This window comes from Haplochromis burtoni, unplaced genomic scaffold, assembly GCF_018398535.1.
Source record: "Haplochromis burtoni strain Fernald_Lab_line unplaced genomic scaffold, NCSU_Asbu1 Contig_325, whole genome shotgun sequence".
Taxonomy (NCBI): domain Eukaryota; kingdom Metazoa; phylum Chordata; class Actinopteri; order Cichliformes; family Cichlidae; genus Haplochromis; species Haplochromis burtoni.
In genome coordinates this window covers 136,898-149,599 of record NW_024582686.1, presented here as the reverse complement: position 1 = coordinate 149,599, position 12,702 = coordinate 136,898, and the positions used below count along the sequence as shown (strand labels likewise).

At 40.9% G+C, this 12,702-nt stretch overlaps 1 protein-coding gene across 1 annotated transcript; it reads right to left on the bottom strand.

Moving 5' to 3' along the window:
- Positions 1-742: 742 nt before the first annotated feature.
- si:ch211-243g18.2 (uncharacterized protein LOC559906 homolog) lies at positions 743-9,820 on the bottom strand. Its single transcript, XM_005941821.2, has 10 exons — positions 9,755-9,820; positions 6,969-7,241; positions 6,718-6,843; positions 6,184-6,266; positions 5,377-5,533; positions 4,022-4,186; positions 3,801-3,926; positions 2,529-2,746; positions 1,699-1,727; positions 743-1,190 (listed from the first exon to the last, which is right to left on the bottom strand). The coding sequence occupies exons 2-10, from the start codon at positions 7,230-7,232 to the stop codon at positions 1,075-1,077; spliced, it is 1,284 nt and encodes a 427-aa protein (XP_005941883.1). The 5' UTR covers positions 7,233-7,241; positions 9,755-9,820; the 3' UTR covers positions 743-1,074.
- Between the last annotated feature and the right edge of the window lie 2,882 nt (positions 9,821-12,702).

The following is a 12,702-nucleotide window of genomic DNA, read 5'->3' as shown; positions in this document are numbered from 1 at the left end:
ACACACTGGTGATGGTAAGCTACATTGTAGCCACAGCCACCCTGGGACGCACTGACAGAGGCGAGGCTGCTGGACACTGGCGCCACCGGGCCCTCTGACCACCACCAGTAGGCAACGGGTGAAGTGTCTTGCCCAAGGACACAATGACCGAGACTGTCCAAGCCGGGGCTCGAACCGGCAACCTTCCGATTACAAGGCGAACTCCCAACTCTTGAGCCACGACCGCCCCAGATTGTACTTTTCATGGCTGTTTATATATTGTCCCTTTAAACCTGGCTGCACTTTATGCTTAACTTCAGTAAACGTGTTTAATTAAATAAAAACTGTTAAACATGGCCTAAGGAGCTGGGAAAGAAAAGCTATCGGATGAGAGGTGAAACGTCTTCAAACAACTTAAAGAAGTCCAGGCGCTTTTCTTTCCAATCTTCTTAGACTATGATGACCTGGTTGAATGAGAACCTTCACAGACGTTTAACATGGCAAAGCACTTCTGTGCTGAAGAATAGCCTCATGAAGCCTTTAGGCTGACTCTAAATTGTTCAATTCAGACTCAAAAAATCCCAAAATCTAGGCAATTATCAAAGGTGATGTAAGAATAGAGAAGGTGGACACATTGTGGATTTATTCTGTCTTTGTATTCAGAATGCAAACAGTAAACAGCAGACATGAAATTGTTGTAAAAGGAACAGAGGCTCATTTAGTAAAATGAATGTTATCGCACTAGGAATTAAACATCATTTGACTACAAAACCCTTTATTAGTAAAACAGAGTTTAGCAGTGATCAGTCAGTTTTCACACATTTCTATCTAAAAGTCAATGAACTTATGCAAAGCATAGCTTGTTTGTAGTGACGTCTGAATCGCGTTTCATGTGAGATGATAGGAAACACAGGACATTCATAGTCAGTCATTACTGTACCTCCAACAATGCTCTCAGCTTCATTTTCACAATTCATGAGTAATAGGGCGGACTCTTAATTTTTCTTGTTTTTCCTTTTCTCCTTTTTTTTGAAAAAAGTTCTAACTTCTACTTATTTTGTTTATTTTAAAATTTCAGCTGGTTCTTTGCTTGTTCTATTTCTTCGACTCCTCAATCTGCTCCACTTCGCTGGACTCGTCCACCACCTTGCCGTTGACCATGGTCTGAGTCACCACCTTCACGATCTTTCTGGTGCGGACTTCGGGCTCCTCTGTGTTTAAAAGACATGAGAAGAGAATGTGAGGCTGACTAAACTAGTTTTTTACGCATATAAATACATTAAAAAATGTAAAATCTTAGTAGTTTCACATATAGGATGATATGTGACTGCTACTAAAGCACAGAGTTTGTAAAAGTTGTGTTACCTATTCATCTCACATCACATCACACTCCAGTTTCTTAATCCAGCAGTGCAAGTCAGAGAGATTAGGACACACAACACGGGGGGGAATGTTTTCAGACCCACATTAGTTGCTATAGGAGCTGAGCTGTAAGTGGTTTGTGCATTGTTTGGATATTTACATAACTATAATTAGTTGTGGGCCTCCTGGGTGTGGTAAAAGATAGATATACCCTTCTGTCTGTCTGTCTACTACAATGCTGGCTCAGATCTACATTTGAGTTTGAATACAGTTTTCCTTTTTTGCTTGACTTATCTTTCTCATAACTTCACTTTTGGTCATTCTTTACTTCCATAAAGTTTTCAATAACTCACTCACTTTTTGGTGGAGGAGGGACTTCTTTGACTCTGAAGGGCAGAAAGAAAACCTGTTAGAATTACCTTTCAATTAAAGCAAGACTAACACAATCAAAGCAATCATTTAAAGGGAACTTATATATATTTTATAATAGCTGGTTTCATGCAGCTTTATTTCAGTTTTTAGCTCTTTTTGATGTCAGTGAGAGCAGATATCCTTAATATAGTCACCTCAGGCACACAGATCTGGCTGTGAGTGCAAAAGCCCCACCCATTTGTTGTTCAAACCTTCGGTTTGTTAGGGGCAGCCAATCAGAAAAACACTGCCCTAAAAGGACTCTTAGCATGAAACACGCCGGACACTGACAGCAAGCTTCAGTTTCTTACAACTTGCTTATTATTATATTTTTTTGTGATTAGGTTTTATAAACAACGCAGTACAGTTTACACTCTCATCAGTTTTCCTGTCTGTTGCTTACTTTGTTGAGAACATTGCCACAGTAACAGTGTTCTCACCAAAGCTGACATCTGAGAACAGCTACACCCAACAATGCCAGGCGGCAGGCTAAGAAACGCTTGATGTAAGATGATCATACAGGTATTGTGATCAAGGCAACAGTGTAGCCAAATTATCCCCATTCTGACTGAACATCAAACTACAAGGATGCACCATAATCTCTGAGTATATCAGGTGTGTTATTGTCCTTCTCTAACTTCTTCACTAAAGTTTCTGTGTTACCTGCTGGCCAAAGCTAACATACAGATTTATTTTAAAGGGCTGGGTAAAGCATACTTAATTATAATTTCCCTTTGAGACATGCGCTAAATCTTTATTAGTATTGCTATACTTACGAGTCCTCTCCCTCCAGCAGGCGTCTGTAGGTGGCGATCTCCATCTCCAGGTTTTGCTTGATGCGAAGAAGCTGCTCGTAGTCGGTCTTGGTGCGCTGCATGTCCAGCCTGAGCTGAGAGAGGTCCTCCTCCAGCTGGTTCAGGGTGACCTGCAGCCGCTCCATCTCAGCAGAATACTTTTGGCCTGTCTCACCGAGGTTTCCCTCCAGAGCTGCTATCTGAGAAGCAAAAGGGAACAAAACAAAGCAATCTATTTCCGGAATTGCCGTGAATATTCCTCATAGTCGTGATATCAGTATCAAGTTAAAAAACACCGACATGTCCACCGGACATGATAACCCTATGATTCTCCTCATAACAGTGACTCTGCTGTGTTGTGTTGTAACCAGCGATCAGTAATATGATGCTACATAGTAGGTCGCCTGATTCTGAAATTGCTTCCCAAGCCCATATCAACAAACTCCTGTGAACGGACAAGTCCTTGGCACCTAAAGCAAACATTTGCTGCTCAGACACAATTAACCCACCTCGCCACTGAACCTCACCCCATACTATTTTGCAACTGAATGTGATATGTCCCTGCACGGTAAAACATGTTTACTGTCAACACAGGATTAAACGAAAGAAAAACAAAATGATTTTTTCCCAGAATATAAGATGCAGTGGTCTGGAAATGTACAAAGAATGTACACGAAACTTATCTGGACGTCTGTAAGGATTTTCTGTTGCTGTTGGACAAATCTCTTTCTTTAATACAACACCATATTTCAGTGCGGCTTTTTGAAAAGTTAATACTCGTAACCATAAATTTAGAATCACGCCTGAGGTGTGTTTGCACTGCTCTTGCGGGTATTAGGCTATGTTTGCACAACTCAAAATGTTTTTTTTTTTAACCGAAACACAGACACGTCACTCTTCTGCCTGCAGAAAGGAAAAACAGCAGTGAAGTAAGACCACACCCTCACCTACACCACAACCTTTCCTAGGGATGGGCGACTTTTCTTGCTGTAGTCACTGTGTAGACATTCTCTGTCTACACAGTGACTTTTTCAATTCGATTTTACATACAGTCAAATGACAGTAAGGTGCTTTGTATTTAAAGGTAAATACACTAACTGGGAAAATTCCAACAATTAGACAACCCCTGTGAGCAAGCACAAGACAGTCGGAAGGAAAAAACATCTAACATGACCAGTTGGTGATGAGTGGAAGCTAAAGGAATTTACAGTATGTCCGTGCGCTATTTCATCTTGCTGTTGCATCCCAGCTCACCTGTTTGTGCAGACTCTCCAGCTCCACCTCCAGGGTCTGCAGGAAGCGCTGCCTCTCGGTCAGCTCTCCCTGAGCTCCCCTCAGAGCCTCGTTGCTCTCCTTCACCTCATTCTGCATCGTCTCCAGCTGGCAAAGAAGTGTTTTCTGTGACCTTTTGTGTAACTTTGCGAGGACCATTCAACATTATTACAGTGATTCACGCTAGATATTACTCCCCACACCTTCTTGCGATACCACTGCTCCGCCTGTTCCTTGTTCCTCTTCACAATGCCCTCATATTGGGAACGCAGCTCGGACAGAATGGTGCCCAGCTCGGGCCCGGTGGCAGAGTCCACCTCCACGTTCACCTCATCTCTGGCAATACGAGACTTCATCTGCTCGAGTTCCTGTAGGCACACAGGAGATTATTTTTATTACATTGCTCACATTGTCATTTTTAAACCAAATTATTTTAGTTGCACTGTGTATTAAATGTCACTTCTAATTAAATGTAACCAACACTGGTTTCCACAGTCAGCATGTGAAGAAGGCGTGGAAGAGATCGCTGAACCCTACACCGCAGAGTGACAGAGAGGATGTGATGGCACTTTAATTATTTAGATGTTTCTCATAAATACTGAATGGGAAAGAGCTCAGCTTACCCCTGGCCTTTCAACTTGCACACAAATAATCCTGCTCAAGCATGCTTGGTGGATTTCTTTCACTCTCTCTTCTTTGTTACATTGTTCTCTGTCACTAGTCTGTTTTATTCTAAAGTAGTGTATTACTAAAGCTCTTGATATATGTTTATACACATTTTTCTAAACTTTATTGGGCAACAAACTTGAATTATAGTTTATATATTTCATGCTTAGTCACTGAATTCTTGCTTAGGGTCCATCTAATGTCCCAATGCTCCCCAAAGAGACACTGCTTATCTAAATGAGTTGCCATATATTCAACAAAAAGGCATTGATTCCAGAGATTCACATTCACAAAGCAAGCACCACATGGGTAAAATACATAAAAAATTAAGAATGTGTGATCTGTTCTAATAATCTACTCTTATTTGGTTAAATTCATGCTGAATATTTGCAGCAGTTCATTGTTTCATTGTGAAAATGAGGTTTTAAAAACCTCCAGTCTCGGACATATTGCTTCTTTCTTTGCATCACATTATTCTAGTGGCCTCTAAGTGGCACCAAATAGGATCTACACAGTCTTGTTTCAGTAAAAGGGAGATCAGTTCCTCCTTTGGTGTGAGGGGGTAAGTTTATCTTTGCCTTGGAGAACACCTCGGATCAGCTGACTGGACAGAGAGAGCAGGTGTGAGCAACCAGATCTACCTGCTGCTTTTGTCCACAGTAACCAGAGGACCACCTATCGCTGCGCTCTCCTCAACCACACATCGTTTTCTGTCTATGGTGGCGCTAAAAAAGCCCACTGAGTCCACCAAAGTGGGTCAAGCGTGTTTCAAGCAAGTGTTTGTGAGGGCAGGCTGGGGAAGGGAGAGGGCCAAAATGAAAATGAGACTACACAAATGTCAAGTAGTGAGAAGAGAAAACGAGAACATGGGGATGGTGGCAAACACACTAACCTCTTCATGGTTTTTCTTGAGGAAGTAAAGTTCCTCTTTCAGGCTGTCCAAATCTCCCCTCAAAGAGGCGATGATCTGCTCGTGATCGGTCTTGGCCTTTTTCAGGGCAATACAGTCTCGCTCCACAGACTGACACATCACCATTTCAGTCTCCCATCTAGTAGTTTGGAAAGACGAGCAGCATCGTATATTACAGTAAACTTTTATTCATTACCTCCACAGATAAACTGCTTTTTCCCCCCTTGTTTTTACTGCGGTAGAAACTGCCTATACTGGATATGAAATAACATGTTTGCAGGAAAAAGTACTTTAATGTTTTGTTTTTTCATAATTAAAGTTAAACATTTGCATTTGTGTTGCTGTACTTCTGCTTCTGACTTCCCTTTGCATAATATTTATTAGTCAAAGTAGTAAGAAATGCCTATGCAGTCAGGAAGTCTTACAAAAGTAGCCTGAAATTAATTAATACAGCAATAAAAACTCAAAGAACACAAACATCAGTATACATTTACTGATATATACTGATAAATATTTGGCTGTATGTAATGAAAACTGTATGTTAGCTGACATACTATCCTTATTATGCTTTTTAGTGTTCCTACAGTAATCTTTTAATTTAATAATCAGTACTTAAATAACTTTTTCCAAAAAACGCTGTGTTAATGTGCAAACATTTTTTTGTTGATTGAGCAAATATTTGACCAAAACATGACAGAGGCGTCAATGACATTATTAACAGAAACATCTCTTTGTATCATTCTGCGAAAACAGCTTTATATCACCATGGTGCAATCATTAATCACTCACTTGATTCTGAAGTCATCGGCAGCCAGTTTAGCATTATCGATCTCTAGCATGAGACGAGCATTTTCCAAGGTCTTCTTCCTCACCTGATAAATATTAACATAGGTCAATAACAGGATTAAATCCTGGATTAAAGCTTATATAATATAATTTAACTTTAGTGTATGTTCATGTTACCTTTGTGTGTTACACTAATAGCAACAAGGTTTCTAAATGATACATTAAGAGTTGGATTTGTGGCTGGTGAGAAGTTCGAGCTTCATTGAACTGTGACTAATTCTGTTTTAAAAAGCACAAAACAATCATTAACTCTGGCCTGGCTTCTTTTACTACTTGTTAACTAGAAGTATGAGCTGATTCTGCCTGTGATGACTCTCCTAGTGCACTTCCTGCTAAAATAGATCTGATATTTGCATGAATGTTTTGTCTATGTAAAGTGATCAGTCATTATAACCTTGAGCCTTGTTTGCCCCTTCTAAACTCAGATCTTATGCTGACCTGACTTTTTCCCCTGCCTGCCTGCCACTCGATGCCTACCTCTTGCTCAACAGCATGAGCTTGGGCCATCATGGAATCGAGGTCATGACCTTTGGGAATGCGTTCGAGCATCAGCTGCTTAATTTTCATTTCCAGATCAGCGTTGGAGCGCTCCAGTGAACGCACCTGGAGGATACAAAGAGCCACAGAGAAGGGAGGACACAGGTTAATGATCAAAGTCTTTCAGCTTACTGCTTGTGTTATTTCCTGGGCTGATAACGTAACAGTGGAGTGCTGTGTTATTGTCAGACCTTGTCCAGGTAGTTGGCCAGACGGTTGTTGAGACTCTGCATAGCTTCCTTCTCATTGGTGCTGTTGCCATGCAGTCCGTTAATTTGAAGGCTTGCTGGCCCGTTGAGATCCTGGCTGATGGAAGCTGAACGGGTGAGCGGGCTCGCTACAGCGAAAGACACAGAAGCCCGAGAGCGAGCACGGCCAGTGTCCATCAGCGAACGGCTGGAAAAGGAGGGCTGACGGCCAATAGAGTAGCTTTTCATTGAAATACTGGAGGCCATGATTGGCGGCTGTGAAGGCGTAAAGAACAAAGCAAAAAGGTTCGGGGGTTAAACAATGTTGTGTTTCAAGCCAGTGGTTCCCAACCTTTCTGATATGCCTCACGGCCCCTTTATCAACTCAATTTAAACTGGATCTGGACAGCTTTTACCTTACAATATCAAGGTTTTGCAGTCATGTGACCACTAACCGCATGGCGTTAACTTGTCTAGCATTTTTTGTAAATGTGACAAATGTCAGGTCAGTTGAACAAGACGCCAATTACACAGCCCTGGACACCATTGGTCGCAAGGGCAAAATGTGTATTCCCCAACCTGATGACAAATGGTCGCTGGAGGTTGATGCTAGGCCTTGCCCCGACAGACCTTGCCAGATACCCAACCATTTGGCAAAAAGCTTGATTTTGTTGGTTGGTAGTTTCCGTGGAGCATGTGCTCTTGAGTGCAAAGATTCACTAACTACTCTCTGAGCGCCTTCAGAGTAAAAGCTGCACCTTTTGAAATGTGTTGGTTGGGGCAACGAAGTACAAATTTTACTTTAAAGATGAACATTCTTCGTTTAAGGTTTGCCTCAAACTTTTAAAACTTCTACTACTGCTCGGTAAGTATTTTATGAGTATTTGCAGACAACTGGCACCTTCCAAGCAAACTACAGGCAACTGTGGCAATCTGCATTAAACATTAAAAAGGTAGCCTCCTCTTTGCAGCTGATTTCATACCGACAGCCAGCGACTTCCAGCAAACACTCGCCAACCAGTTGGTAAATAGATATTTTTTTCCTCAAGACTCACTAGAATAACTTTAATGACAACTTTTAAATGTGTTTTATTTATTTATTTATCCATCCTATAAGTTAACAAGTGAGCAGCTTAAACTTGATTTTAGTAGTTCTGTGCTATTAGCTGACAGTTAGCTATAATGTTAGCTACTAATCTCAGCCAGTTGTTTGTATTTAAAGCATATGTACATTTATTTTGGTTGTGTATTTCTATTGCCAACCATTACTTTTAGTTGTCTTTAATGCTGAAACCTGCTCTCATCTTACATTAAATGGTTAATTTCTGTTATTACATATTAGCTAAGTTTGGCTATGTAGCATGACTTGCCCTTGGGGTACTTATACGTTTATTTTTAACTACAAAGACAAGACGGAGGAAATGCATAAACTTGAGAAACAGAACCAGAGCACAATCACAGAGGTTTAGTCTCTTACAGGTTCATATCTTCGAAGAGAGCAGATGAATGTTTAAATTACACACATCATAACTTCAAAAGCCAGTCTGTTTGACCTTTGGCAGTCATTTAAATGTAGTGTTGCATGAGATCCGGTTGTAGAAAAGCTCTTTTGTGATCCTTGAGCAAATGTGCTTTATTCTAGCATTTCAGCAGACTTTGATGGAAATACAAGTAGGGTCTTATATTCAAGACCACTGATCGCCCACTGAAAATGATGAAAGGAGTCTTTCAATGAGCGTATGCACAGCTGCCTCGTGGCTGTTCATCCTAAGCATCTGCATCAAGAGATGACTGACTTCGTGGCCGGAGACTCTTCAGTCTGTCAGTCTCAGCTCTGTGCAGACATAATTCAACTCAAGTCAGCATAAAATCTAAATGCAAATGACCACAGCTCGGCTATGGGCTGAAGAAGAGCCTCTCACTGAGACTGTGGGACTCTCACATATTCTTTTACGCATGATAATAAGATGTGTTTTATATTCAAGAAGAGACTGATAGAGGATTTCTAAAAGAACAGAAGCAAACAGAGAAGGATACAGGTGTCTATGCGCCTTCAAATGGCACGTATTTGTAATTGGTTTCTGTTTTTAATGATCAATGATGTTACTCTCTGTAATATTAGTACCAACGCAACAGGTGTTCATGGTATTTCCTTGACTTTACAAAAGGTTAACTGTTTTTTGGATGTCAAACGTAGTGAAGGACAGGGTGGCTTTGTGTGTGTGTGTGTGTGTGTGTGTGTGTGTGTGTGTGTGTGTGTGTGTGTGTGTGTGTGTGTGTGTGTGTGTGTGTATACGCTCGCAAAGTTTCAGTAGCAGATTAGCGGTCAAGGGAACCTCTCTGTCTCTCTGTCACTTGATCCTCACAACACCGTTCCCACAATGATACAAAGGACCCAGCAGGAGACAGACAGTCCTTGTTCAGATGAGAGATAGAGCTTGGGAAAATGATCTAGAAAATATTCAGAGTGAATTCCAGCAACACAACGGGACCCGCTGTACCGCAGGAAATGGGCATTTTATAATGTGGGATCATCATCACGCTATCAACTGACTAATACGTGTGCTGACCATTTGAATGAAACTGAGCAAGAAGTTTAGAAGTTTTATTTGGATTCATGTCAGTGCATTATTATAATTATTCCATGATAACAACCTTATTGCTAATTAAATGTATTAAACAAGCAAGCAAAAACACTGATTAATATTTACCTGTTTCATTTAAGGAAGTCTGATTCCTAAAAATAAAGAATAAAAGAATAAAACCAACAAGATATATATTCTCCTTACCAGGACTTTGTTCAGGTAGAGTCAGTCTACGATCCAGAAGAATGTAGTAGGCTCTGTTTGCTGCTGATGCTACAGGTGTGCTTATATGCAGGTGAGCGGGAGTGGGAGGATCTAACTCTCAAGTAGAGGTGTGTTTAATGCACCTGAAGGTCTTGAGAAAGGTAGGGTGCTCTTCCCACTCATGCCTGCTCACTTTATGTCTTTGTCATTGTTATTTGCGTTTGAACTCCGATGAAAAGTGAACAGGTAAACTAAAAGCAAGACATAATGAAAAAACCAGGTGCTACATTTTTGGGAGGTGATGGTAGGGATAGGAGCTTTAGATCTCCTCATAAACCCGATAATATGTTCTATAGATTGCTGCAGACACTCATGGAGTCATCGGGTTTCACAGCATCAGGCACACATTTAAAACCACTATCAGGCAGACTGAGTAGCATTGTTTATCTCAGGAAAATGACACCTGTAAACATTACTAGCAACATACAGGCAGTTCTTAAAATTGCTGCGTTGAAGCAGGAAAAACGGGCAGCATAGTTGTTGATGGCTGAAACTGCAAGACTCTTGGTCAGATCATCTCCAGAATGGCAGGTACTACTAAAAGGATATAATAGAAAGAAAGCAGAACACATTGCAACATACCAAAAGTTCTTATGCTAACCTCTTTCCTAAGCGCCTATAATTGGCATGTGTGCCCAACTTACCACCGAGCAATGAAATAGTATGAGTTGGTCTGAGGAATTACATTTTGTTTTAATTCATGCGACTGACAACAAACGCATGTGTGTCATTTATTGAGAGAAGAGATGACAATGTGATGCAGTACAGGAAGAAGCCAGGTTGACAGGTGCTGCTATAGGAAACCTGGCATTCATGTGGCCGTTACAGTGACTTGTGCTCATAACTGAAACAACAGAAGTCCTTGAATGTTCATAAATGGTTTGCAGAACATAGTAAAGAGTTGAAATTGCCTCAAAATTCCCAAGACCTCAATCTGAACAAGCATTTGCGAGATGTGTTTGGAAAAAAGTAGTATAAAATCATGGAGGCCTCACCTTTAAAGTCACAGGATCTACAGCTAATTCCACTTGTCTGATACCACTAGACACCTTCAGCAGTCTTGTGGATTTCATCGCTTGTTGGTTTAGCATAGGGAAGAAGTTGACCGAGACCTTTCTGTGGCTCTGATCTGTATAGTTTGAGAGGGACACGCACAATATTCAGCAGAAATGATTTTCATTTTGTGGCTAAGTGGTGGACTTCTATTTTGGTCTTTTTGGGAGTAATACGAGTCTCACTGGCAGCTAAATGATCCACTGTGGTCATTCTTTTGCCGATGACTTTGCATTTGTTTGTATCACCTCACTGATTGCAGTCAGTTATTGTCATTCCCAGACATATCAACACTATCTGGCCTGTTCCACAAACTAAGTACATGTCACCTCATTTAGGTGTGTTAGTCCTGTGTTACTGAAACGACGTTCAGGCCCAGTGTTTCCGCTTTATAAGCACAATAAAATTTTGCATTAAGAGAATCAGTGATGTTCACTGAAGAGACTTGAGTTTCATATGTCTTTTGTTTTAGGTTTTGGGTTTTTTGCTGTTTGGTCAGGCGTAAACACCAAAACTACTTGGTTGTAACTAGGGAAAGCCAGGGTTTGGGTAAAAACAGACTTCCACCACATAGAAAGCCCCAAAAGCCTCCAAGCATGAGATTTTACAAGTAAGCCTACATATTCTCACGGCTACAAGAGCTGCCCTGCATGATCACCTACTGAATGACGCTAACAGATGATAACAGTCATTCCATGGGCTGATAACCTGTCTGCTGGGTAGCAATGGCTTGTTGTGGTTGGCTGATGACAGTAGTGAGTAAAAGAGCTGCGGTGTAAAACCATAAAGCAGTGAGCACAAAGATGCTCGCAAGGCATTACAATAATTTTTTATTAGTGATATAAAGACATTGATTAGAGTAACTTTTTGAGTAACTAATACTCCTTAACCAGCATATCCTCAAAACGTAGCTACTGTGCTGTTCAGTTTCCACCTCTCATCACAATAATGCGTGTGCTCTCATGTGTCTGTGCTATTAAATATCTAATTAGCCCCACCAGCCTTTTACCGCTAGCACGTATGTGTGCGAGGCTCCACCTGTGGATCTCTGCAACCCTCCTGCCCTGCAGTCACTCATCCTGCTGTAACACAACCCTCCTTCTCCACGCTGGAGATGAAATATTCAAAAAGTCACTCAGAGAAGGAAAGCTGCTGGTGGAAGCACTTATACACAAATGTGGTAGAGGATGAGAAAATTAGCCAAACGATCAGTGCTTTCTGTAATTGGTGCACTGAGGAACAAGACAGAAAAATGTTTCAGTGTACTTAAAATTATAACCTCTAAACTAATTGTGTATGCGTTCTTTACTATGGAAGCTCCTTGTCATGCTTATACCCTCAAATTCCCACAGAGGAAGAAAGACCAGGGACTCCATTTACTCTGGTCTTGTGAATTTTGTCTATGCAAAGTCCCAGAGAAATAGTGGTGCTGCTGATATTAAAATGCGGGTAAAGCATGTGATTCCAGCCTGTATTATCATATTCAAATTGAAGTCTGATGAAAATAACGCGTGCGTCTCACAGCATAGCAAATATCTTTATTTGCATCTCATTCTTAGACTTTCAGAATTCTTCAGTCCTGCATGCGATAAAATGAAAACACATTTGTTTATAACTTTTACATTTTGTGTCTTGTGCAAACTAGTAAATCAACACTCAAGATTCCTCCTTAAAGAAAGGAGGAAAAAAATAGATTTTATAAACACCAAGCACTCTTGTGATTGGCTAAATACCATATCATCAGAAAGATAACATCAGTCCTGTGATGAATGTAACTGTACACGCCCTGCTTTTTTAGGCCCCATTTGCCTATTTGTACACACATTCATCCAGAG

Bases quoted from the DNA above. Each gene is read 5' to 3' on its own strand.
- si:ch211-243g18.2 (XM_005941821.2), bottom strand. From the start codon at position 7,232: ATGGCCTCCAGTATTTCAATGAAAAGCTACTCTATTGGCCGTCAGCCC. The intron at 3,927-4,021 runs GTGTGGGGAGTA...CTTCTTTGCCAG, and splicing joins AGCAGTGGTATCGCAAGAAG to CTGGAGACGATGCAGAATGA. The intron at 2,747-3,800 runs GTGAGCTGGGAT...TTTGCTTCTCAG, and splicing joins TGGAGAGTCTGCACAAACAG to ATAGCAGCTCTGGAGGGAAA.